Source organism: Oryctolagus cuniculus, chromosome 1 (assembly GCF_051225735.1).
Source record: "Oryctolagus cuniculus isolate XC-2025 breed Fujian yellow rabbit chromosome 1, ASM5122573v1, whole genome shotgun sequence".
Lineage (NCBI taxonomy): Eukaryota > Metazoa > Chordata > Mammalia > Lagomorpha > Leporidae > Oryctolagus > Oryctolagus cuniculus.
The window spans coordinates 160892531-160920237 of NC_142867.1; the positions used below are offsets into that span (position 1 = coordinate 160892531).

The window sequence follows — 27707 nt, forward strand, 5'->3', positions numbered from 1 at the left end:
TTCCATGTGCTGGTTCACTCCCCAAATGGCCACAATGACCAGAGATTAGCTGATCCAAAGCTGGGAGCCAGGAGCTTCTTCCAGGTCTCCCATGTGGGCACAGGGGCCCAAGCACATGGGCCATCTTCCACTGCTTTCCCAGGCCATTAGCAGAGACCTGGACCAGAAAAGGGGCAGCTGGGACACAAACTGGTGCCCCTATGGGATGCTGACACTGCAGGCAGAGGTTTAGCCCACTACACCACAGCACTGGCCCCCACAACAGTGTTCTTAATGCCATGTAATTCAAACCTTAAAAATGGTGAAAGGTGAAGGTGTTTGGCCCAGCAGTTAAGACACCAGTTGAAAGGCCCTTGTCCTGTTGCAGAGTGCCTGGGCCCAAGCCCTGGTTCTGGCTCCCAGCCGCAGCCTTTGATCAGCACACACCCTGGGGGGCAGTAGTGATGGCTTCAGTAATAGGGTGCCTGCACCCATGCAGGTGAGCAGAACTGATTTCTCAGCTCCTGTTTCCAGCCTGACCCAGCCTCTATTGTGGGCATTTGGGGAGTGAACCTGTGGATAGGAACTCTCTGTCTCTGTGTCCCTTTCTCTCAAATAAATAACGAATAAGTGGTTAAGGTGATAAATTTTGTTATCTATAGTTTTCCACAATGGAACATATGTAGTAGTTCATGTGAAATTGTTATATTTCTGAATTTGCTTGAATATAATCCAAGAGGAGGGTGCAGATGGGTAAGGAGGCAGATGAGTCAAGACTGGCCTTCATCTCACCTTATTAGGAGAATAATTACAGTATTCTACCCAGTTTTTCATATGTGTGAAATTTTCCAGAATCAAAAACTGTTGTTTTTTGATTTGTTCTATTTTCAGTGAGCAATCTCACTTTTAAAAATTTATTCCATACAAATAACAGTGTCCACCCATAAGAATATATGTACCTATAAGAATGTTTATTGGCGCTCTGTATAGGAGAATATGGAAACAACCTAAGAATCACTAAAAGGGAATGTTGTCTAAACAATAGTACATTATGACACTACTAACCAGAACAAATTAGAGGAAACAATCATACATTTACCTCATCAAAGCAAATGCATAGTATCTACCTAGTCCATATTATTTAGTGTTAACAGACAACAAAAATCACCATATATGTGGAGGGAAGTAACAGCATGAAAGACACCAAGATAAATAGAAAAATTCACTCAGAGGAAGCAAAGACAAACCAGGAAACATCAAACAAACAAATGCTCTCATTAGAATGTTCAGAGAGCTCCAAAAATGCATACCATCCATAAAACATGTGCCATGAAAACAGACCACAGAGAAAGAACTCTTGGAGATTAAATACAAGTTTGCTAACAATTCAGTAGAAGGCCTTAGAAAAAATACAAAAAACACAACCAGATGAGGAAGTGTAAGAGGTCACAGGGCAAAAAGAGAAAGAGACGGCAACAGAGTTGAGAAGCAGGGGTCAGTCTGGGAGCCCCACCTTCAGCCAGTAGACGCGCAAAGCAAAACCAAAGGGAGCAGGAGGAGGGAGGAAATTATCAAAGAAATAATAGAACATTCCCCGAAGCTGGAGAACGGCACAGCTGCTCAGACCGAGATGTTCTGACGAGTGCAGAAGACAGTAACTGATGCCCACACTCACCCCATGAAATTTCCAAGCAGCGAGGATGAAGCGTGCACACGTGTGTGTGTGTGTGTGTGTGTGTGTGTGTGTGGAAGAAAAACTGCCAAGGGACATGAGCTAGGCCAGTGTCAGACTTCTCGTCGGCACCACTGGATGCTGGAAACTTACCATGCAGGGCTGGCCCTCAGCCCGGCAGCAGGATCGTCATGGGGGAGGGGGTTATACGAAGTTAGAATCTCAGGCCTTACCCCAAACCCACCCCCACAGGATCTGCATTTTAACAAGATCCCCAGGTGACTCCGATGCACAGAAAGAGGCTAGAACCCCATGGAGTGTTAACTTCAGGGGATGAGAAAAAAATATGAACTTGAAATTCTAAGCCCAGTGATTAATTGGATCTAGGGGCATAATCAAAGCACTTTAAGGATTCAAGGACTCAAAATGTTTATAGGAAGTTTTTGAGGACGTACTTTAGAAAAAAAATTTAAAAAGCAAACAAGAAATAGTCAAGGGATCTGGGAGGCAGTGTGTCAGGAGTCCAATTAAAGGGAAATTCATCACGATAGCCGAGAAGCTGGTTAGGGCGCAGCTGGTCCATACTGGGTAAACAGCACGCAGAGTCCCCCAGAAAGAGAGCTACTGAGAAAGGGGATGTCCGCTTCCCGCTCAGTTACAGGGAGACAATGGAAGACTTGAAGTCACGGTGAAGCGAAGTTCTCTTTTGGAGACAAGATGAAAGAAAGTCAATGAGATTAAAAATAAAAAATGTGCCGGGTAATTATGGCTCAAATATTAAGTGAACTGCGTGCAATACAGCATGTCTTAAGGCAAGCAGTGAAATGTTAGGGTGAAAAATTTTATGTGGCCTTGGGGCTAGGGAGCTTTGTCTTTGACTAACCCAGGATTCATGATATTGGATTTATGAAAACAAAAATGTGACCATAGCATCCCCTTGGCATACTGTGAACATTATTTATATGGTCATAATAAAGTGCTGGCTTTTTACTGCTTTTCATTATTTCAAGTCAGCCTATGAATAGAGTATACAAGAGATGATCACAGTTACAGATCATAAAATTAATGCTATATTGGCAAATATAAAAAGTAGAATTGTGGTTGACAGCAGGTGGGAGATAGAAGGGAAGGATAAAATGGAAAGTCAGGATGATGTGTCATTTATAAAAAAGAAGTCAAAATCCTAATTATAAAGATAGTAGTTAGAATTATAAATGTAGAACAATAAAAATCTAATTATAAAGCATTCCAGAGCAGAAAGAAATAGAGAGATTAAGTAAGCTAAATCTCCACCCCTCATAGCAGGAAGTCAACAGATATTGCCTAGATTAAAACAATAAATTCTGATCTATTCTGTAGAGATGCAGGGGGAACCCCTGGGAGAACTAGAGGAAGCCCACCCAGAAAAGCAGAAACGGTGAAAAGAGGATAGATATTTCATGATACTTGTGATTTTTTTAAAGATTTGTTTATTTATTTGAAAAGCAGGGTTATAGAGAGAGACAGCCATCCTCCATCCACTGGTTCACTCCCTAAATGGACGCAATGGCTAAGGCTGAGCCAGGCTGAAGCAAGGAACCAGGGGTCTCATCCAGGTCTCCCACATGGGTGCAGAGACCCAAGTACTTGGGCCGTCTTCGGTTACTTTCCCTGGCACATTAGCAGAGAGCTGGACCAGAAGTGGAGCAACCCTAACTTAAACTGGCCCTGCAATGGGATGCAGCGCTGCAGGTGGCAGCTTTCCCTGCTATGCCACAACGCTGGCCCCATGATTCTTTGTAAAGTTTAAAAATTTTAACTTGAAAGCTTAAGTTAATGACTTGTTTCCAGGCCCCACTAAAATGTCCTTGTGCATTGATTGATTAGAAAAACATAAACTCCAAAATTTTATTGTAAGTTGGTTTCCTAACAGTGGCACTCCAGGGCAGGCCATTTCTGTCCAGGAGGAGAAGACCCTTCCTCCCTGTAACTCTGCATTTAGCCAGCAGAGAGGGAAAGCAAGTGAACGCCTGGTCCAGAAAGGACATCCTCACCTCCACTCTCATTGCTTTGAAGGGAACTAGTCCTGGCTCTACCCAGACACAAGAAGAGCTTGGAAAGGTAGTTCCTAGTAACAGTTCCACATTATGGAGCATTGAAGTCAGTCCTTTTTCTGTTGTCATAATAGGATAACTGAGGCCTTGTAATTTACCAAAATAATAGAGGCTTATTTAGCAAATGGAAGTCCAAACACATGGCACCAGCACCTTGTGGTGGCCTTGCTGCTGAAGTTTAACATAGCAGAGGGCATCAACGGTGAGCAAGTGCATGTGCAAGACAGAAACACCTGGCCGAACTCATTCTTTTTTCAGGAGCCCCCTCCCAAGATAACTCATCACTCCCAGGCTCAGGACCTTCGTCCAGTTGTTAGGGTAATGCCCTCGTAATCTAATCAGCTGTTAATGGTCCCACCTCTCAATCCTGTGACAATGACCTTTCATTGGGAGTTTTGGAAGGGACGTGCAACCCGCAGCATGGAGGGTGAGCTCCAAGTTTCCGTGGATAGCAAACCCTTTCTGCCACATCCTGCAGGTCCCCTTACCCCCGCCTCACAAAGGACACACATATGCTGAACTCTGACCCTTTGTGGGTAGACAGGATGGTGGGTCAATCAGATTTGCTTTGACTTGTTTGTGTATGTTTAGTTCCTTTGCCTTCTCTGAAATCATTTAACGAAGCGTAGGGTGGCATGTTCTCTTTGTAAACGAACACGTTGGCACATTGGAAGGGGAAATGAAAGGAAACCTTGAAGCTCTCCAGAGCCGGCTTCATTTGCCCATGTGTGGCTCTGGATAAGCTGTGTGCCCTCTACTCTATAGCTCCCTTACCTGTGAAAGAAGGGACTTGTTGGACTTGGCCAATCCTTTTAGTTCTAAATTTTGATTACTTTCTAATTAGTCATGCACTGTATAACCAGTGTAGGTCAATGACAGATTGCCTAATGATGGTGAGCCCTAGACTGTGTCCCCTGGTGCATGGTAGCCGTCTCCTCAAATACTCAGGCCCCTGCCTCACATGTGGGAGACCCAGATGGAGTTCTAGGCCCCAGGTTTCAGTCTGGCCCAGTCCTGGCTGTTATAGCCATTTGAGGAGTGAGCCGGTAGATTCTTTCCACCGCCCCCCCCCCCACAGTCATTTTTCCTTTCAAATTAAGAAATAAATCCTTTTTATAAAGAACACATATAATTTTCATTTATATTTTATAATTACTCTATTTTATTATTAGCTATTGTGACTAATCTCTTACTGTGCCCAATTTATAAGTTAAACTTTACCACATATATGTATGAGAAAATAGAGTATAGACAGAGGCCAGCACTCTGTGGCTTCAGGCCTTCCCTGGAGGATCTTGGAACACATTCCTCAGATAACTGGGACCCCCACATTACTTGGGCACCCTTGTGATGTTACTTTAACTTCATGGATCAGGGAGTTCTTTCTACATTTGCCCGGGGAGAGTGCCCTTTCTGTGTTTTATAGAATTCCATCCTAGGGACAAACCCTAATAGATTTTACCACTTTCCTAATGATGACTTTTCATAGTTTCCCATCAAAACAGCCTCATATTTCAGCCATTTCACACACATGTGAGCAAGCCTAGTTGTAGATTCCTCTAAACAGTAATTTTGACGGATACTTTGAGGTTGCCCTTCATTCACCCATTTTATAGATGAGGAAAGGTTGTAAGAATTAATGGTTGTGAATGAGAGGCTTTGAACAGTCTGCCTGCTTGGAGGTTTGACTTCCCCAGGTTGGACATGGATGGGTGCGAGGAACGCCAGGCCAGAGAGTGCGGTGTTGTGAGCTGAAGCAGGCAGCCGTGAGATGGGCAAGCAGAACTGCTTAACTCACTGAAGCATGAACGGAAATAATGAGGTTGCAGTGTGCTGGGAAGTCACAGCGACAGATGCCAGCCTGACGCTCTCTGCCAATGGCTGAGCAGGCACAGCGTGGGCCAGAAACCCAGAGAGCCGGGACCAGCTCGGCAGGCGGCTGCAGCCACAGCAGTGAAGCACACACAACACAGGGTGGTCTTTGAGCCAGGTGGTCAGGAAGAGACCCTCGTGCCAGACAGGCCACCCTGCCACCCACACTTTAAAACTGGGGCAGCGATAAGAGAATGGCAGAGTTTGAATGGCCAGAATGGCCAATCCATACAATTTTTAAGCTTGAGTGATGGGCAGTTTTGTTAAAGTGGAGCTGCTTGCTGTATATTTTAGATAATGGAATATATATATTTACATATATATACACATTTATATTACACATATTATACTATATATATATATATATATTCTCTGGTATTATATATATAGGATGGTGCTTGAAATAATCGTGGAAAATGGAATTGAAAAGTAAGTTTATTTTGGCCGGCGCCGCGGCTCACTAGGCTAATCCTCCGCCTTGCGGCGCCGGCACACCGGGTTCTAGTCCCAGTCGGGGCGCCGGATTCTGTCCTGGTTGCCCCTCTTCCAGGCCAGCTCTCTGCTGTGGCCTGGGAGTACAGTGGAGGATGGCCCTAGTGCTTGGGCCCTGCACCCCATGGGAGACCAGGATAAGTACCTGGCTCCTGCCATAGGATCAGCGCAGTGCGCCGGCCGCAGCAGCCATTGGAGGGTGAACCATCGGCAAAGGAAGAACTTTCTCTCTGTCTCTCTCTCTCACTGTCCACTCTGCCTGTCAAAAAAATAATAATAATAATAATAAAAAAAGTAAGTTTATCTTGATGCAAAACATTTTTGAAATCCCTGCTTAGTTTTTCCAGAACATGCATTTTCCATGACCACTCATATGTATGATTTTGAAAATTACTTTTTAGAGCAGTTTTAGGTTCATAGAAAAATTTAACATAAGTGCAGGGATTTTTCACCTACCTTCGGCTCTCCTCCACACACACACACACACCCTCCTCCATTATCAACATCCACACCAGAGTGATGACAGACACATCACTTCCACCCTGAAGCCCGTAGTTTGCATGAGGCCTCATTCCTGGCAGTGTATCTTCCATGAGTTGTTGAGAATACTTGTTATTCTTTCCTTTTTTTTTTTTTTTTTTGACAGGCAGAGTGGACAGTGAGAGAGAGAGACAGAGAGAAAGGTCTTCCTTTGCCGTTGGTTCACCCCCCAGTGGCCGGCACACGGCGCTGATCCGAAGCCAGGAGCCAGGTGCTTCCTCCTGGTCTCCCATGCGGGTGCAGGGCCCAAGCACCTGGGCCATCCTCCACTGCACTCCCAGGCCACAGCAGAGAGCTGGCCTGGAAGAGGGGCAACCGGGACAGAATCCGACGCCCCAACCGGGACTAGAACCCAGGTGTACCGGTGCTGCAGGCAGAGGATTAGCCTATTGAGCTGCGGCACTGGCCACTTGTTATTCTTGTTAGTGCTTCTTTAACTCATTTACTTCTTGCAATAACCCTGTGAAGTGGGTGCTGTTATTACTCCCAGTTAGAGAAAAGGAAGCTAAGGCACAGTAAAATCAAGTGACTTGCCTGAGGTCACATAGTTACCAAGTGCTGGAAGGCAGATTTGGACCTGGGCAGTCTGACTCAACACATGTTCTTTTTCTTATTATTGAATGCTTTTCATTTATTGAAGACAGACAGATGGGGAGCTTCTCCCCAGTGGTTCACTCCCCAGGTGCCCACATGCTACACATATTTTGCTCTTGGGGAGCTGTGAAGCTGAACTGCTAGGGAGGGAACAGTCTGAATTCAGCAGTTTTAGATCATCCAGTGTAAACTGCATGGCAGACTGGAGGCTGGGCCTGGGCTGGGGCCACAACCAGAAACACAGTCCATGTCTTCCATTTCGGGGGCAGGAACCGAGGTACTTGAGCCATCACCGCTGCCTCCCAGGGTCTGCATTAGCAGGAAGCTGAGTCCCGAATTGGAGCCAGGAACCAAACCCAGGTGCTCCACTGTGGGACCCCTGCTAGATTAACTGCCCTTCCCCAACAGTGTGCATCCTTAACCACTAGGCTATCCTGCCTCTGACTTCACTGTCCATCTCTAGGCTTCTCTGTCCCCTTCCCAGCCCTCCTCCAGGTGAGAGAAAATAATTGTCTCTGTTCTTACCTCCCCTGGCTTTCCCTGAGCCTCAGTGCCTGTTGGGAGAACCTTTGAGCAACTCCTCCTGCTCCTTTCAGCAGTGGGGCCCTGAGTGCTGAAGGGCAGGAGTCGCAGGGCCCTGTGGCCGTGTGCCTGGTGGCTATCTGTGAAGGACATGGAAGGAGAAAGGAAGGGCAAGGCCAGCAGGGGCGGAGAGGGGAGAGGAGCAGGAGTCCGAAGAGACCTGATTCAGAGGACAGAAGTGTAGTTTGGGGGAGGGAAGACTATGGAGCCGTAGTCTTTGGTAAAGTGATGACCAAGCAGTACTGGAGTTGGTTCTGGGTCACAACATTAGTTACTTATTGGTTGACTGGTTACTCATCATCACCTTTTTTTTCAGATTGAAGGTTTTGTTTTGTTTTTTTTTTATTTTATCTTCCAAATATAAAGGCAAACATGTAGTATTTGTCTTTCTGTGTGTGGCTTATTTCACTCCCCATGATGTCCTCCAGTTTCATCCATTTTGCTGCCAATGACATGATTTCACTCTTTTTAATAGCTGAATAGTACTCCATTGTGTATCAGTAGCACATTTTCTTTAACCATTTATCCGTTGATGGACACCTTAGTTGGTTCGATGTATCAGCCATTGTGAACAGTGCTGCTGTAAACTTGGTGCAGCAGTATCCCTGACACAATGAGTTCATGTCTTTTGGATATATATCCAGTAGTGGTATTTATGGATCCTATGGCAAGTCGATTGTTAGTTTTTAGTTTTAAAGAAACCTCCACACTGTTTTCCACAGTGGCTGCACTAATTTACATTCCCACCAACAGCATATGTGAGTTCCCCCATCTTCACACCCTTGCCAGTATTTGTTACTCTCTTTTAGATAACAGCCATTCTCACAGGGTGAGGTGTTATCTTATTGTGATTTGATTTGCATTTCCCTGAAGGCTAGTGAAATTGAGCATCTTTTCATAGACTTGTTGGTCATTTGTATTTTTTTGAGAACTGTCTGTTCAGTGCCTTTGCCCATTCCTAACTGGATTAGTTGGCTTTTTGGTTGTTGAATTTGGGTTGCTGATATATCCTGGATATTAATCCTCTGTCAGAGAAATAGCTTGCAAATATTTTCTCCCATTCTGTCACAAGTCTCTTCACTCTATTGATTGTTCCCTTTGCTGTGCAGAAGGTTTTGAGTGTTATTTAGTTCCACTTGTCTAGTTTTGCTTTTGAACTCGGATTGCTGGATTCAGAGTCCAGAGCGCTCACCATTACACCATGGAACCTGGCTAGTTTTGCTTTTGTTGCCTGTACTTTTGAGGTCCAGATTAACAAAGGAAAAAAGAGAAAAAAAACTGAAATAAATAAAATTAGAGATGAAAAGGAGGCATTACAACCAATACCACAGAAATTCAAGGGATCACAAGAAGCTATGTTAACAGAATGGAAAATCTCTTAATAAATGAGTAAATTCCTAGACATAAACTACCAAGATTAAATCAAGAAGATATAGAAAATAGATACAGACTCATAACATATTTAGAGAATTAGAAAATCAGCCCTAAAGTTCTTAGGGAATCACAAAAGACCCAGAACAGCCAAAATGATGCTAAGAAGGAAAAAAAAATCAAGGAGGAAGCATCACAATAACTGATGTCAAGGCATACTGCAAAGCTATAGTAATTAAAACAGTATGGTACTGCCATAAAAACCATCACATAGATCAGTGGGATAGACTAAGAGCCCAGAAATTAATGCACGTACATACAGCCAGCTGATGTTTTTAAAGGTGTCAGGAAGAGACACTGGAGAAAGGATAGTCTTTTCAATAAATGACGCTAGCAAAGCTGGCTGTATCTATATAGAAAAATGAAATTGAATCCTTAACTCACAACATACACAAAAATAAACTCAAGATGGATCAAAAACCTAATTTAAGGCCTGAAGCTGAAATCACTAGAGGAAATAATCTCCTTTTATTTAGAAAGGAAAATTCTGATCATTGAAGACTCTTGTTTGTGGAACAGGGTGGTGGAATACACTTTTGGAATGGCTTAAACATAGTGTGATTATCCTGCAAAACAAAAGATGAGAGTTCGGGGGAGCCAGCAGGAAGGTCTAGAATGGCACTGCCCAATACAGTAGCCTCTGGCCACTTGTGGAGATCAAATGCTTGAAATGGGACTAAGCTTAAAGGAGATATGCAATCAGTATTAAATATACATTGCATTTCAATGGCTTTGTAGGAAAAAATGTAGACTGAATCAATCATTTTTATATTGAGCATATGTATAAATGACAATATTTTTGATAAGCTAAATAAAATATATTATCAAAATTTCCTTTTTTTAACCTTTTTCAATGGGACTACTGGACAATTTTACATTACGTGTGTGGCTCACAATGTATTTTTTCTAGACTGTGAATATCTAGAAGGAAAGGTGATGAGCCACGAAGACTCAGGACTGTGTAGGGGAAGCTCCTGAGATAAGCTTTGGGGTCCTCTCTGGCTGGTGGCTCGGGAGAATGATTTGGGAAAATGTAACCAGTGAAGAGTAAGAGATGTTATATGTGATGTACCCATTTACCTCAGTTTTCTCTAGAAAATCTGCAATGAAACCTACCCTATTTTTTGATAAAGCAAATTTAAAAAGTTTCCTTTGGAAACTCATGTCTTCCCTAGAGGTGGCTAAAAGGCTGTGCATCCTAGAAAATCACATTTGGATTTCACTGGTCTCCCCTTGTTTGAGGCCTAAATGAAACTAGTGACCAAGAGCAAAGGGGTAACTGGCTGCAACACCCTACCTCTTCACATTCCAGTCCACATGGCCAACGAATTTTCATGTCTCCAGAACATCTGTGAGTCATTTTTAAGGAAAGTCATTTTTGCCTTTTCCCACAGGGTTTCTTTCCCTGTTAATTTTTTTGCTAACATGATTGAACTGAGAGTTGATTGTCTTGAGAGGTTTTGAATCAGTATGGGGATTTCTGGCGCCTCAAATTCAGATTCAAGTCATCACCATCATTGCTGCCTAATGGTTGCTTAGAGGACTTCGTTCTTAGGGAGAGGTGAAGTTGAATTGTTAGGGAGTGACTGGTTTTGGGTACAGCTGTTTTTAATCATCTAATATAGCCCTTGTATAGCAGATTTGAGATATTTCTGAAGAAAAATCAAAGTTTGAGGATCATGGTCAGCATGCCCTGCACTGCTTTCCTTTCAGGTAAATAAACAAAAGCTTGGAAACAAGAATTTCTTTGGAAGTTTTGTGATCAGGATTGTGGCTGATATTCTGTTATAAATTTGGGGAAGGAAAATACTAGAGAAAACATGAGGGAATAGAGAGGAATGTGTTAACTGACTTTCTAATGAGCCAAATCATTTGTAAAAATGACAGTAGCTGTAAATTTGAAGTCACGTGGTCTCAAAGGAAAGACCGCATTTTAAAGAATGACTATTCATTGCTCCTTAGCCTGAAGCTCCTGTTTCCATCTCCTTTTGCAGTATGAATTAATAAGCTTCTGAAAACTAATATAGCTGAACTGATTTTTAAAGACCCTCTGTGTGTGTGTGTGTGTGTCTGTGGGTGGGTGTGGCTTTCTGAAGGTTAGGCATATCAGAAAATGGTCCAGATTGATTGTAACTGTTGATTTAATATCACTGACCTGAGTATAATGTAGCAACAGAGATAATAAATGTCACAGGGAAGAGGGTAGAAAGGAAGTTGTTTGGGGCATAAAAAAAAAGGACTGCAACAGAGAAAAAAATACCAAGTTTATGTAGACCTCAATAAATTATGGATTATGTAAATATGTTTGATTTTATACCAGAGGCATTTCACAAAAACTCAGACTTTAATCTGCTTTGATTTCTTGAGGAAACCCCTTGAGTTTTCTTATAATTTTCCAAGATTTCCCCTCTGAGTTCTTCTGATTGCCTCAAGCTTATTTCACGTATTTTATTGGAATGAGAATGATAAATGAGTGATTTGATTGTTAAAGTGCTAGACAAGAACCAGACAACAAGGAAATCTGCATACATGCAGAAATTTCTGTGTAATCAAAGACTGGGCTGTTATCAGAGCTTCATAGTTGGCACGACTGAATTAATCCAAGTGGATGAATTAATTTTCCTGCCTGGTTAGCATTAGCTGCAGATTCCAAGGTGGAGTGAAAGTAATGAACCTGACTTTGCAGTAATCACACAGGAGTGCATTCATCCAATTGGCCTCTCTCCCACTGTTTCCTCTGTGAGGATAAAGGCTCAGTTAAACACGTGGCCACTGATCAAAACAGTTTTTAAAACCATCCTTTGGAGTTAACTTCAGAGCTGAACCAGGGTCTTTCTGAATAATCATGGTTTGCACATCTTCATCCGCTAGGAATAGATTTGATATTTGGAGAACATCAAAAAGTATTCACAGCCAGCTCGAGTAAATAAGGTGGTGGATAAATCTGGATGATAGCCTTTGAGGTGAAAAAAAATCCGATAGGACTACATATGGCTATAGAATATTGAAAACGATTTGCTGGTACCTTTAAAGCCTTTACATTAACTTTGAAATCAATTCCAATACAGGAGCGCCCAACGTGTTTAGAGCAAAAGCAGTGCCCTTGGAACATGTGAGGCGGAGCTGCCAAGGTGGCTGTTCTAAAAGGGATTACACCAATTTCGATGTTTGTTTAAAAAAAATCAATGGCATTACTTGATGGGCTCAGTGTAATGTAATGAGAAGAACATGAACAGTGAGAGCCAGGGAGCCCTACCTCCACCTCTTTCAGCTCCAAGTGACCTTGGACAAGTTATTTAAGCTGTCTAAGCCTCTGCTTCATAATCAGCACATGGAGATAATAATTCCCACTGGGACTGTCATGAGGCTTGGAAATATAGTATCTCAGGCGCCACATAGCTTGGCCCATCCATAGTTCAAGGTTTGCGATTACTTTTTGATGGATTTACTTTTATCCAGCCTTGTTTCAGAATCGATTAAAAGTAGCTTACCTACTTATTTTCTACCCCTACATGGCTTTATTTAGGAAATGGTAATATTAATAAATGTACCACCATGTGCTCAAGCAATTTATATTTTTAATTTTTCTCACTTTTTAAAAATTGCATATTTATCTGTTAAATCCCAAGTATGGCACATGTTAAATAGCATTTGTAATGCATCAGATCCTAAGACCTTTATATATATTAACCAATATCATCCTTAGAATAAACCAGTGGTACAGGTACTCTTATAAGCCCCATTTTAATGTTTTTGATTTTGTTTTCATCTACTTGAAAGGCAAAGAGAGGACAGAAAGAGACAGAGAGATTGTGCATCCAGTGATTCATTCCCCAAATGCCTACAACAGCCACGGCTGGGCCAGTCTGAAGCCAGAAGCCCAGAACTCCATCCAAGTCTCCCATGAGGGTGACAGGGGCTCAAGCCCTTGAGCCATCATCTGCTGCCTCCCAGGATGCATTAGCAAGAAGCTGGATCTGAAGCAGAGTAGCAAGGCCCAAACAGGTGATCTGAGGAATGCAGGTGTCCCAAATGGTGTCTCAACCCACCACACCACAACATTAAAAATGATAAAATGGGATATTTTCTGAGGTTACCCAAAATCGAAAGGCTGGTAATTGATAAAGCCAGGATTCAAATCAGGCATTTTGTTCCTTTAGCCACTACAATACCTCACTAAGTGGAGTGGTTGCTAAGATGATACATAAAGGTAAACATATTTGAAAAATAGTAAGCACCATTCATAGTCAACACCTGTAAATAAGGTAATGGTGACCTTGTGAGGTTAAAATCAAATATAACTAAGTGGAATATTGAGGACAACTTCAAATGCCATAGACTTCAAATTCCATAAACTAGCTTGGAAAGCTGTTCCAAAAAAAGGAGTGGCCAACATCTCTGAGCAGAGGCAGCCCTCTTGAGACTTGTAGGGATACTATTTGCTAAGGACTGGTGACAAGGATCAGGCCCACCAGCCTGGGCTGGGCACAAGCTAGAAGGCAAGTTCAGTTGCCTCTGTAGGTGAAGTGTGGTCCACCAGGCAGTCCACCATTTCTAAGGGATGTGGCAGCTGTCACCAAATGGACACCTGACAAGCTATTGGCATTAGTCATCTAAGAAGTGGAATATCTGGGGTGAAGAGGCAGCTAGTGCTGGGACAGTCTATCCACAGGGGAAACACTCAATTCACTAGGTGGAAGACCAGGGGCTAGGCACTCATCCTAGGGTAAGGGATGAAGCTAAGATGAAAATTATGATTGGAAAGAGTATGGGAACAGGATGAGCCTGTAGGTGATGGAATAGGCCAGTGGGAGAGGGTCAGGTTGCCTCTGCCAAAGGAAAGGGATAGGTACAGAGACTGAGACACAGGCAGGCGGGCAGCTGTGGGGCTTCTTTTGTCCTGGAAGCTTCCTGTGTGGATTTCGTGGGTCGGGTTCCCACATGCATGCATCCTCAGGTGAGGTGGTACGGTGGGGCTGGGACACAGTGGCGCCTGGCACAAGATTTCCCATCCAGGTGCCACCTTCATGTTTTTCACTAGAGTTGTGCTACTTATTGTTTCACAGTTGTCTTTAAATGGGCTCATTATTGAATTTTTGGGAGTCATCTATAAATCTAAGTGTCACTTTGTTATCAGTTGGGTCCCAGTCGGAAATACATGGGGTATTCAAATTACTTAACATACAGACAGGCAAAGAGTTTGGTAGAGGAACTACTTTCCAAGGCCGACATAGGACCCCATTACCCTACAGCCAACAAGCCTGAAGAGAATGGGAGATGGCCATCATGTGATGTCAACATGGCTGTGTCTCCAGACCAAAGATGTCCTTAGCCCTAGGTGACCTTGTAGGGAGGGAGCTGGTGGGGGGGGACAACCCTAATATTAGTTTCCTCCCTCTCTCTGATATTTCACCAAAGTTCCACACTGGCCAAACCCAGACAGAAGCCAGAGGACCAGCTGTTGATGTGGTTCCAAGAGGCCAGCCTTGCAGGCACAGAGCAGGCAAAAGGGTGCTTGGGGGATCTGGAGGGGGACTGAAGATGTGCAGTCACACCTACGAGGGACAAGGTCAAGAACACAGCCCTGCAGTCTGGCCACAGCGACCTTGCTGTAGCTGGAATCTAACCATCCAGCAAGGCTTCTGGGTTCCAGGTGTTTGCCTTGTCCTGAAGTCACCGCTAGCACTGCCTGCCAAGCCGGGCTGCGAAGATTCAAGCACATGGAGATCAGGGAGGCAAGAGATCTGTGTCAGGAGATTTCTGACCATGTGAGTCTATACAAAGTGGAAATGATTTTAGGAAGGAGAAATGTGTTTTGTATGCATCTTGGCTCCCATTATCCCTCAATTTAACTTCCAGATGAATCGAAGGAGATTAAGCTTTAATGGACTCCAGGGTTCATTCTGTCTTCTCTATGTTACTCTTTTAAAAAGATGTGTTGTTTTAAAGAGCTGATGATTCCAGTGGAGTTCTTTGATGTCTTTGGATTCCCTAGTAAATGTTTCACAATTGATCTAATCCATGGTAGGGAAAGCATTTTATAGAGTTGAGAAGATAGATAAGACTACTGGGATATCCTTATTATCTCATCCTTTTAGAAAATTAGAACGGTTAATCACCAGGGTGGGTGTGTGTCCACAGCATCCGGGAGATAATCCTGTTTGGCAACCACAGTTGTTTGTTACTGCGGACACTGACACACTGCCGGCATCTCTGGGACATAGGCTTCCCCTGACTTGGTGGAGTAGTAGGTGCGCAGGTGTATCAGGACAGGCTCAGTCCCCACAAGTGGGGCTTCCAACCACAACAGGGAAGGCGGGTAGCACTCATTAGGGTCAGGAGGTAACTGTGCATTTTAAATTTATACAAATGTAAAAACTTTTATATAAATGGGCTTCTGCTTGGTTTTCAGGGCAAGGGAAGCTGAGACAGTCTGTTTGCCTTCTTTTCCCACTTCACTCACTCTACCTTCCTGTGTGTTCCCTGCACCTGCATTACTAGCACTCACCCCAACAGAAGCCCTCCCCCCCAGCATCCTCTGGATTAGCAACCCAGTAAGACGCCTTTTATTCTTTTTTCTATTGCATTTCATCTTCAGTCAGACCCTTCTTCTAAAATTGCTTCTGAATATGTTCAAATGGATAGGGTACTGGAAATCCTCTCTATTCATCCAAAATCAACATTGGTCTCAGAAAACATTGAGTTATCTGGATTCACCTGCTGAGTCATGAAATGTTCTAAGTGGTACCCTTAGTAAAAGTGGAGTTCCCTCCCTTTATTCACCTTTTCCAACCAGGCTATGGAACATTCCAGAACTAGGGACCCGAGAGTCACCTATACCTCACTGTAAGCAGCCTGGACACCCGCACTCCGGCAGCCAGGATGCCCTTCTTCATGCTCTGAGAGCACTGCCGAGGGTCTCTCTCGCTTGTGTCTTCAGGTCAGCCAGTATTCTTGTAGATGGGGAGAGATTTACTCAGTCAGCTGCTCCTCTTCCCTTTGCCCCTGCCCTGCCGCTAGAGGCACATGGTCATAAGCAGGGACACTGATTGTGTGGTGGCACCCCCCTCCCCAGGCCTCAGGGACCAGGATGCTTATGAGCTCATGAATCCACACCCATTCAGAATACAAGCATTGTGTGCAACTCAAACTATTATGTCATTTTAACTCTAGATTCCTTTATATCTTGACCATATTGCTATTTTGCACTTATCACCAGATATTATCATTACTGAATGCATCTTCCCTTGAAGACTCTGTGCTTTAGAAACTTTTGAAATCCCTTTTGCCTACACAGTGCCTGATACATGCCCAATAAATGCCAATTGAATCAACTACCCCCAACTCTAGAAGGCTGAACCACTAGAATTTGGGGAGTACTGTCAACATCAGAAGATAAGGGAGGCTGTATAGGTGGATGAGAACAGCAAAGATTCACGGTGTAAAGAAGAATTGAGTTCTCCTAAGGCAATCATGCTGAAGTCTAGAAGACCCTAACTACTGGCTGAGAGCACACAGGGAATGAAGGTTTTCTTGTGTTTCTTTAATCACTAAAAATTCCTCAACTACCTATTGTGTATCCTCTGTGCTTGGCACTGAGGAATAAAAGACAAATGATGAGACCTTCCTCTTCTCCCCTGAGTTTTATGAAGAATGATTACTCACAATGACAGATGCTGTAATAAATAGACACATACATGCACTCAGGCCTCATCACGCCTCTGCCTGAACTCCCCAGTAGTACAGCACTGCCCTTGAGGTAAAATCCACACCTGATGTGCCAGCCCCCGCCTGATTCAGCCCTTCCCATCTCTCCATCCTCATCTCCCATCACACTGGCCCCTACTCGCTCCACACCTGCCTACAAACATTTCTGTCCCTCAATAGCAGGTCCCTTGTCGCCTCAAGGCCCTTGCCCTCTCCTCTTTACAAGGCTGCCGCTTTCTTGATGGTCCAGACCTCAGCTCGTGTCTCCTCCTATGCCAGTATCCGCGTGGCACACTCTCTGTATCTGTGCCATCACCCCTGTTGTATTTGCTTCATGGAATGTTTCACTGCGAAGTTATCCTGTTGACTTCTTTCTGTAATTATTGTTCGTTCCCCTCTCCTTTCCCCATGCATGAGAACAGTGGGCTTCCTAAGAGCAAGGAAGCCTCCCTGGCCCTGGCCACTGCTCAGCCCTGGGACCCCATCTGGACATGACAGGCACCAAACAGATACTTGAGTATGGAGTTGCTCTGGGGAATACAAGGAAGATTCAGCAGGAAGAGGAATAGGTGAAAAATAGCCCAAGAATGGGAGCATCTTGGGAGTTAGTGCCAGGACTTGGGGCTGTTGGATCAGACGGTGTAGCATGAAGTGTGGAGATGTAGCTGGAGGGCTAACGCAGCCCACAGGCTTGTTTTACCCGGAACAGGACTCATGACACCAGACCCTAGAGCTAGAGAGCAGGGATCAAACACCAGCACCATCCCTTGCTGGGTGTGCTACCTGGGCAATCCCCCAAGCTCCCAGGCCTCTGTCTCCTCATTTGCAAAAGAGCCAATAATGACCACACTCTCTTCTTGGGCTCAAGTGAGGATTGAGTGAGTTGTTATGTGAAACATGCCTCATTGAGCCTGGCTCATAGTTAGCTAAGCATTTGCACCATGCACTAGAGGGGAATCACTGCAGGGTCAGAAGCATAGGGTTATGGGATTCAGATTTGTATTTTAGAAAGACCATCAGGCTGGCGGGTGGAGGGTGCAGGGGGCTGAGAAATCTCGGAGTCCAGGAAACAACTGGTAGCTAACACCAAGACAAGGCAACGGTGTTACGATGATCTGAGAGTCGTTAAAGCAATAAGCTCAGCCATTAGCTTGGGGTAGGAGGTGCAGGCTGGAGACAATCCAGTGCGTGGCTGATGGTGACAGTGACCTTTGCAGGAGATATGAAGGGTGGGGGATAGGTTGGGGAGCCAGAGTATGGAGGGAGGGTGGGGAGCTGGAGCTGGTGAGTTTGAGTGCTGCGGGGACTCCAGGTGGAGCTGCCTGTGGAGAAAATGCTCCATCTTCCCAGATGGCAAAGAGGCTACGCGTTTAACAACCGTACCTACAAGTACTCAGTGCTTAATATTATTTGTAAATTTTGCTTTTAAAGCAAATATTATGAATAACATCTCTGTTCATATCAGGTTTTTTTTTTTAAAGACTCCTGTAAGTGAAATTACTGGGGCAAAATGTATGTTAGCTTTTGCAGACTTTAATTCATCTTGCTAAAGTGCTTTCAAAAAAGGTTGTACCAATACATATTCCCATAGTAACCTGGCATTCTTGAAAACGACATCAGTGTTTTTTAATACAGTCTTTAAATAGGACAGGGGATGGGGCATAGTCCTCGTGTGTGCCAGCGACGGGCCTGACCGCCAACTTCAGCCCCTTCCTTGGAAGTTACCAGCTTGTCCTAGGGAAATACCTCCCATCAATGTGTCGTGGACATATTGCAGTACCACAGTCCAACCATGTTCTTGAAAGCATGGTGGTGAGCAAGACAAACCACCTATACATAAATCCTCCCCTGAGGCCTGGGGGTGGGAGGCATGAGGGGAACATACTAAGTGAACAGAAAGCTCCATTGTACCAAAGCTGCCGTGTTTAACAGTATTTTCCCACAGGAGCTTTCTTTACCATGATGTACATGTTCATGCATGGACATTCCATTGCTTTTGAGTCAATAAGTTACAAGAAAGCCCCATTCACTGGGCAGATATGGTTTTAATCCAAAGAAAACCCACACTTCTTTTTAATACATGCCGCAGTATACTTGGTCAGAGAGAGAGGCCATTTTCACTGAGAGCATTGGTTGGGTCAGTTCCTCCCACGGTCACTGTGAATTGTTGGCCATTCAGGCACCTTTGTGTGGTTGTCACTGCATTTCTCACACTGAGCTCACACAGCAAAGACACCTCAGGGTTGCAGTGCCAGACAAGTGCAGGGTGGGATTGAATCTGTCTCTGTGAAACCTTGTGCTATGTGCCCTCCAGACTTAGATGGGCACATTAAGGAGCCATGTACCTTAAATGAGGCGCTTATCTGTTGTTTCTAGAAAGTTCTTCTAAAGGAAATTTGGGTAGAATTGCCCACGATATTTGTGTTTTGCATAATCCACTGGAAGTGACTTAACCAGAGGGCCCTCAGCTGCACCACGTACCTTTTCTGTTCAAGGTCTCAAAGGTCCTTGCTTTAGGAAACCTCTTACACAGACAGCAGAAGCACTGTTCTCAGGGGTTGACGGGAGGAAACCACAATGTTTGGAAAGAACCTGGGTCTGATTTGTATGAAGCCGGACTCTCGTCTCTAGGGAAGCAGCAGGAATGTTCGTCTAGTAAACCATGCTTATCTTCTAATTAGGGTCCATCAGGGGATGGGGGAGACATGGTCCTTCTCCTGCAGGTGGCTCTTGTCGCTCCAAAGTGGCAGCGTCCTTTATGACTGGGACAGCCTAAGCACTAGCGGAGCCCGCTGAGGTTGTGGTGGGCACTTGAGTGGACTCTGGTTCACCCCAATGGCAGCGAGTCAGCCAGAGGCCCCTGGCCCTTCCGCACTTGTCTGCACCTGCTTTCGAGAGTTTACTTCCCATCCATCCATCCATCCATCCAGGTGTAACAGGGGCTCTCCCAAAGTGAGAACGGCAGACACACATTGTAGCATTCACTGCAGATGTCTCTAAATCACAGGGCTCCTGCTTGTTCTGATTCTTTACATCCTTGCTGTCTGTTCATGATACACAGATGAGGCCAGAAGACGAATTAGTGATTGTGGGGAGCAACTCGGACTAGACTAAGTTACTGGAATTAAGACTTATTCTATGCATCTGCTCTCCCACAATATGGCGCTGAGAAGGGAGAAACAGCTTCTACACAGCTGCCTCCAGTTCAAGCAATAAACAGCAGGACCTGCTCCTGATTGGAGGAGAGCAGTGTACTCGGCGTGTAGGTAGCAGAGTTGGGATTGGTGAAGAGGACTATAAAGGAGGAGAGAGACAACATGCACCAGGAACATCTAAGGGGAACATCTATCTAAGGGGAACACCTGTGCAGCCCCCGAGAGAGCCGGCTGGCGGTGTGCCGCTCCCCTGCGGAAGTGGGGAATGTGGCAGGGGGAAGCGCCCTTCCACGGAGGTGGAAGGGACAATAGCCAACCCGGGAAGAACCAGCAGCAAACCCGGGGAGGGCCGAGCAGACAGAAAGAACAGCGCAGGGTCCTGTGTCGTTCCTCCACGAAGACGGGGAGCGACAGTGATAAGACAGGAAACCAAATCTCTCTACACCTTTCTCTGGAAATAAGCAAAGCAATTTTTTAATAGCCATATTTTCCAGTTTCAACTATAATAGCAACTCACAGATTTTTAAATCCAGAGTCTATGGGGAAGTGAGTCTTAGCAGCCAGCAGGGCACTGTTTCTTTAAGAGTATTTTCCACAACACTGATGACTGGGAAACCATGCCCTGGTCAAAATGTTTAAGAAACCCTGCTTCCTACATTCCCCATCCTTTGAATATTCAACATGAAAAGTCACCTGTGGCCCGGCATTTGCCAACCTTTCTTGACTATGTGGGGTCCTTTGTTCCCTGTGTCAGAGCTGTAACATGCACGCAGGAAACAGGTTCAGTCTCAGTCTCATCAAGGAGGCGGAGAAAAATGAAGCCACGCGCCCGAGGCGGCAGAGCCAGCAACGACAAAGCCGTCCTGGGAGCCCACTGGGGACCCAGCGCCGCCTCCAGGGGGTACTGGTGCGGACAGCAGGGGCTTGCAAAAGCTTTCAAGAACATTTTTGTTTCTCTGAAATTTATTTAAAGAATTCTTTCTAGAATGCTCCTAGGATCCCAGGTCAACTTAGAGTAAATTACCCCTCCGCAGCCAGAACAAGAGTGAATCGGCCCGCTCGGTTTAGTAGTACTCCGTATTCGTATTCATATGCATCAGCCAGGGACCCCGAGTAGTGTGCCTAATGCAGAAAGAAATTCTCAAGAGGCTCTCCGTCGGGGGGGCGGGGACAGGGGGAGGCAGAAAGCCAATAAGCAATTAAACAAGTTGATATGTAATTACAAATTATGACACACACTACAAAGAGAATGAGCTACGAATGGTCGGATTGAGCTTAAATTTGCAATCATTTTTTAATTGACCCAGATGCAGAAAGGATCTGTAGCAGCTGTTTTTATGGTTATCTTGGTATTCAGCTCAGCACTAGCGTCTGAGCCACGTAACACAGCTTCTCCTCATCTTGTTTTCCCAGCCCAGCGGAGCAAAATGAGAACGCAGTGAGCCGGCCCAGCCTCTCTCCCAGCCGTCCCCGACGCCCACCATGAACCACTTGGAGGGCTCCACGGAGGTGGAGGTGACCGACGAGGCGGCAGGCGGGGAGGTGAACGAGTCGGTGGAGGCCGACCTGGAGCGCCCCGAGGTGGAGGAGGAGCAGCAGCAGGCGCTGCAGCAGCCGCAGCCACACTATGCGGGCCGCCACCCGCGCGGGCGCGCCATCGTCCAAGACCCCCGCGCCCAGCTCAGGCAGCAGCAGCAGGAGGAGGAGGAGCGCGGGGACTGCCTGGCGCGCTCCGCCAGCACCGAGAGTGGCTTCCACAACCACACGGACACGGCCGAGGGCGACGTGATCGCCGCGGCCCGCGACGGCTACGACGCCGAGGACGAGAGCGCCTACGCCGTGCAGTACCGGCCCGAGGCCGAGGAGTACACGGAGCAGGCCGAGGCCGAGCACGCCGAGGCCACGCACCGCCGGGCGCTGCCCAACCACCTGCACTTCCACTCGCTGGAGCACGAGGAGGCCATGAACGCCGCCTACTCGGGCTACGTCTACACGCACCGGCTCTTCCACCGCGGCGAGGACGAGCCCTACGCTGAGCCCTACGCCGACTATGGCGGCCTCCAGGAGCACGTGTACGAGGAGATCGGGGACGCGCCGGAGCTGGACGCGCGCGACGGGCTGCGGCTCTACGAGCAGGAGCGCGACGAGGCGGCCGCCTACCGTCAGGAGGCCCTGGGCGCGCGGCTGCACCACTACGACGAGCGCTCCGATGGCGAGTCCGACAGCCCCGAGAAGGAGGCCGAGTTTGCGCCCTACCCGCGCATGGACAGCTACGAGCAGGAGGAGGACATCGACCAGATCGTGGCCGAGGTCAAGCAGAGCATGAGCTCGCAGAGCCTCGACAAGGCTGCCGAGGACATGCCCGAGGCCGAGCAGGACCTGGAGCGCGCCCCCACCCCGGGCGGGGGCCGCCCCGACAGCCCCGGGCTGCAGACGCCGGCAGGGCAGCAGCGGGCGGCGGGGCCGACGGGCGGTGAGGCCGGGCAGCGGTACAGCAAGGAGAAGAGGGATGCCATCTCGCTGGCCATCAAGGACATCAAGGAGGCCATCGAGGAGGTGAAAACCAGGACCATCCGTTCGCCTTACACCCCCGACGAGCCCAAAGAGCCCATCTGGGTCATGCGCCAGGACATTAGCCCCACCAGGGACTGTGACGACCAGAGGCCCGTGGACGGAGACGTAAGTCTGGGCGGGCGCGCTGGCCGGCTAGGCTCCACTGCGGCGGGGAGGGGGCGAGACGGCTGCTCTGCAGCCTTGTGTGTCCCTGGGAGGTGACTTTGTGGGATACATGGTCTGGAGGGGCGTGAAGAATTTTCCGTGTCCGTAAGCCTCAAGCAGCGTGCACCCATAGTGGAGCGCTGTAATCCAGTGTCCCCCATGGGTCCTGCAGGTTTGTTGAGAGATTACTGGGTGCTGCATCCCCAGCGACCCAAAACTTGCCTTTCTGATGCCAACTTGAAAAAAAGACAGTCAGTCCATACTAAGTAAGGAGATTCTATTGGAAAGGGTTTTTGCAAAGCGGAGAAAGTATTGATCCACGAAGGAGAGCTTGCAATAGGAGAGCTCTGGCTTTCAGATCTGCCAGGGTCTTTAGGGTTAGGCAGGAAGGGGTTTCTCTCTTACAGACAGTAAGCAGGGCTGGAAAGATGGGAAAAGGTGGCTCCAACTCGTTGTACCTCGTAGTACCGCAGAGGATTTGAAGCTGAGACAGCCGGTCTCCGGCGGGGCTGTGTGCTGGCTGCAGTTTGCGCACCTGGGCCAAGGAGGGAAGCTGAACCACACTGGGGCTAACAAGCCTGTTGTGATTAATCAGTAGTGCCGCTGATCAGGTGGGATGCAGAGAATGGGTCGGAGGCTCCGTGTCTGCCCCAGAGCCAGGTGAAGCGGGGCCGCCTGGGAGGAGCCTTTTCTAAATCCTGTGCCCAAGGCTGGGCGGTGTCTCAGTCTTTGCTGTTTTCCAGGATGGCAGGGCTGGGGGAGCTGACTGCTGTGGCTACACGTTCCCAGGGGAGCTGCTGGCAACTCGCTGCTCTAACGCAGTCCCTTAGAGATGGGGGTGGGTGGCATGGCCTCTGGAACCATCTCCCAGAAGGGTTCCTGCAGTTTTATTCGTACATCCGGTGGGCTTTGGAATTTTTCCTTCTGGGAATACTAGCACAACCTTCCCCCTTCAGAAAAAAATGTATCTGTTTTCAGTTGTAAACTGAGGAGCTACCCTGAGCTGTGGCTTTATCCGTTGGCATTTTGTTCCATTATTGAAATACCTAAGACATTAGGTAACATGGCAAGCTTGGGTGTCCCAGCCTATTCCCAGTAAATCAAGAAGGCTAACCTTGGCCCCTACTTCCTAGCCATAAAGACTTTCTCCCCATTCCGATTCTCTTGAGTACTTTTTAAGCACTTGCATTTAAATACGGAGCTTGGGTTAAGAGAAGAGTCCAGAGGTTAAAGTCGGTGTCTTTGAATTTTGCATTTTATGATTGCACCAGGCTCTTTTTCCAGTGTACCACTACGCTAAGCTCTTCGTTGATTTGATTACGTGCAAAGGGCTGTGCGGGTCAGAGCGGTGGCGTGCATCTCTTGTTTTATTAACCACCCGTGTTTGCTGGTAGCCTGTTCAATTGCTAGCACTTTCAGAAGATTGGAAACAGGATGGGAAGGAATTGCCTCCTTCCCAGCCAGGGGTGGCATCAGGTCAGTTAATTCAGATGGGCCTTGTATCTCTGTTTTCAGAGCTTCTGAGTCAGTTCAAAACAGGTGCACTCACAGGTGGACTTCTCTTTGACCTCCAGCTGTCTCCAGGTTCCTCCCTGTTTGGGGGTAGTGATGGGGATGGGAGGAGGGTTACAGCAAGCGTAAGTGGAAAGGGAGCTGCCGTGAGACCAGCCGCACATCTTTTTAGAACCTTGGAAAGCCATCAGAGAAAAAGCTGCAGGAGCGGTTGGTCCAGGGACGCATCAGCCTCTTCCTCCAGCTTTCTTAGCCGCTCCGGCTCCGTGAAATTTCAGACCTGCAGCTTCCCGAGGAGCTCACAGCACAGCCAGCGGTAGGGGCCCTGTGCGTATGTATTTGGATCAGAACAAGGTAACCCTGTGCCATGATGTTTCATTCAAAAGGTGGAATGATTACAGAAGTTGCAATCATGCATTTAAAGTCAGATTCAGCTTGATGCAAAGCAGTTAGTGAGCAGAACTTAACAGCCATGAATAGTTAATTCAAAGCAAATCCAAAAACCTATGCTGTAAAAATCCTCCCATCCATTTGCAAGCCGTTGGAGTGTGTAGGATCTATTGCATTCTGCTGTGCTGTATTTATGGGGACGCCATCATTTGCTACCACCTCAGCACCAGAAAATATGTAGTGAGCATTTCTGCCGTGTGTGCTGTTGGAGAAAATGGATGAGAGCCGTTCAAAGCAGTGTGCTCTGAGCTGTGCCTGGGAGGTGCTTCTTAAAAATGCAAGAGACCGACCTTCCTCTCCCAGCTACCACACCTGAGATGGGGCCTGTGATGTGCTTTGGGTTGCTTTAGTTCTCTCTTGGAATCTCAAATGTGAAAGGTTGAGAATCACAGACTTAAAAGAGGGGAAAAGGTATTATCTGGGCAGGCTTCCCATGGAAGGGCTGTGGATTTGACACTTGACCAAATCCTTTGCTAACACACGTGCAGTTTGAATAAAAGGGGCTATCCGGCTGTGATCACGGTCAGCTGGCCAAGGGAAGGCACCCTGGCATTCTTTTTTTTTTTTTTTTTTTTGACAGAGAGAAAGGTCTTCCTTCCATTGGCTCACCGCCCCCCCAAATGACCACTACAGCCAGCGCACTGTGCCCATCTGAAGCCAGGAGCCAGGTTCTTCCTCCTGGTCTCCCATGCGGGTGCAGGGAAAGGACCTGGGCCATCCTCCACTGCACTCCCGGGCCACAGCAGAGAGCTGGCCTGGAAGAAGAGCAACCGGGACAGAATCCGGTGCCCCAACCAGGACTAGAACCCGGGGTGCTGGTGCCACAGGCAGAGGATTAGCCTAATGAGCCGTGGCGCAGACCCCTGATATTCTTACTGTGAGAGCAGCAGTGTAGCCTCCGAACAGCAGGGTCAGGAACTCCAGGGAAGCAGGCAAGGGCATAAAGCATCTGCACTACCACTCGATAGAATCGCTCCCAGCTAAGTTGCTGTAACCCTGCTGGTCACTCCCTCCTGACCGCTGCACTATCCATGTGCAGCAAACTGGCATTTGTTTGCTGGTGACTTGTGCAGATGGGGACTCAATAAGCTAATCCTCCACCTAGCGGCGCCGGCACACCGGGTTCTGTCCCAGTTGCCCCTCTTCCAGGCCAGCTCTCTGCTGTGGCCAGGGAGTGCAGTGGAGGATGGCCCAAGTGCTTGGACCCTGCACCTGCATGGGAGACCAGGAGAAGCACCTGGCTCCTGCCTTAGGATCAGCGCGGTGCGCCAGCCGCAGCGGCCATTGGAAGGTGACCTTTCTGTCTGTCTCTCTCTCTCTCACTGTCCACTCTGCCTGTCAAAAAAAAAAAAAAAAAAAACCAAAAAACTGACTTACTAGGTGCTCAGCCCTCAGTGAAAAATACCTTTTTCCTGACACTGTGAAAACATACTTGCATATGGTTTATTTGTGGTAAGCAGTCTCTCTCCTAGGTATCGGAGAGTGCCTCCAAACCTCCTGCTTGAAAAATGCTCATACAGAGTGACCACTCTGGAAAATTCCACAGCCTAAGGAGGTCTCTTTTGTAAATATTTTTAACTTTTTAAAATTTTTGTTTACTTAATAAGGAGGGAGAGGGTAAGAGAGAGAATGGAAGGAGGGAGAGGGATGCCCCATCCGCTCATTCATTCACCAAATGCCTTGAGCAGCTGGAGCTGGACTGAGGCTGGAGCCAGGAACTCCTTCCAGGTCTCCCACATGCGTGTCAGGAACCCAGTTATTTATTTTGGCAGGCAGAGTGGACAGTGAGAGAGAGAGACAGAGAGAAAGGTCTTCTTTGCCGTTGGTTCACCCTCCAATGGCCACCGCGGCTGGCTCACTGCAGCCAGTGCACTGCGCTGATCCGATGGCAGGAACCAGGTACTTCTCCTGGTCTCCCATGGGGTGCAGGGCCCAAGGACTTGGGCCATCCTCCACTGCACTCCCTGGCCACAGCAGAGAGCTGGCCTGGAAGAGGGGCAACCGGGACAGAATCCGGTGCCCCGACCAGGACTAGAACCCAGTGTGCCAGCGCCGCTAGGTGGAGGATTAGCCTATTGAGCCTCGTCGCCGGCCAGGAACCCAGTTATTTGAGCCATCACTGGTGCCTGCTATGGTCTGTAATAGAAGGAAGCTGGAGGCCGGAGCTGAAGGCAGGCTTCAAACCTAGGTGCTCCCCTATGGGATGCTGGCATCGCCCTATGGCTCTTGACTGTGAGGCCAAATGCCCGTCCCTAATGAGCTCTCTTGAGGCAACAGAATCATTGTGAGTACAGAGCAGAATCAGAGGTTGATGTTAGCAAGCACGTTGTGAATCACAGGGATCGGGCTGCTTGGAGTGGTGTGTTGTACAGCTAGACAGGGTGCTCATCTCAGCTGCCTCCTAAAATGCCAGGGAAACAGTCCACAGCGCCAAGACTGAGAGCAGTGAGCAGCAGTGACCGGGGTGGCAGAGGTACTCCCATGCCCCGGTATTTCCAGTTCTCCTTTCCAACACAGTGGACAGCTCTGGCTCCAGCCACAGGAACGTGTGTGAGTGCCGGCATGTGTAGGCTCTGGGCAGGAACTCCCCAAGGCCCCGCTGTTATAAACCCTGCAGCCTCCTATGAAGGCGGCAGGGTTACAAGGTGACTGCACCTCTATCAGACTGAGTCCCGAGGGCCAGCATGCCCGGGGCTCCTGGCTGACCTGTGTGGGATGTGAACTGTGAGAGATGAGTCAGCCTTTGTTTTTTAAGCCACAGGGATTTGGGGGTGGTTTGTTACAGCAAAGCCTGGCAATGCTAACACAGCTTTCTGTTTTCTGTGTTCTGCTAAGGGTCGGTGTCATAGGTCTCCCCGGAAAGGCTCAGGGATTTGAGCCACTAGACCCCTTGGTAGGAAGGAGTGTGGG

The 27707-nt window shown here is 47.3% G+C and overlaps 1 protein-coding gene across 4 annotated transcripts in view; it reads left to right on the forward strand.

Annotated features, from left to right (window-relative positions):
- Nucleotides 1-27707, forward strand: part of APBA1 (amyloid beta precursor protein binding family A member 1) — a 216642-nt gene that overhangs the window by 128642 nt on the left and 60293 nt on the right. For 3 of the 4 annotated variants that reach the window (XM_051846428.3, XM_051846441.3, XM_051846433.3), the window contains exon 2: nucleotides 21531-22796. In XM_051846428.3, coding sequence (XP_051702388.3) covers nucleotides 21600-22796 — 1197 coding nt within the window. In that variant the 5' untranslated portion in view covers nucleotides 21531-21599. Of the gene's footprint in view, nucleotides 1-21530; nucleotides 22797-24401; nucleotides 24702-27707 lie in introns of those variants that run through there. The other variant, XM_089336940.1, reaches the window with a different exon arrangement.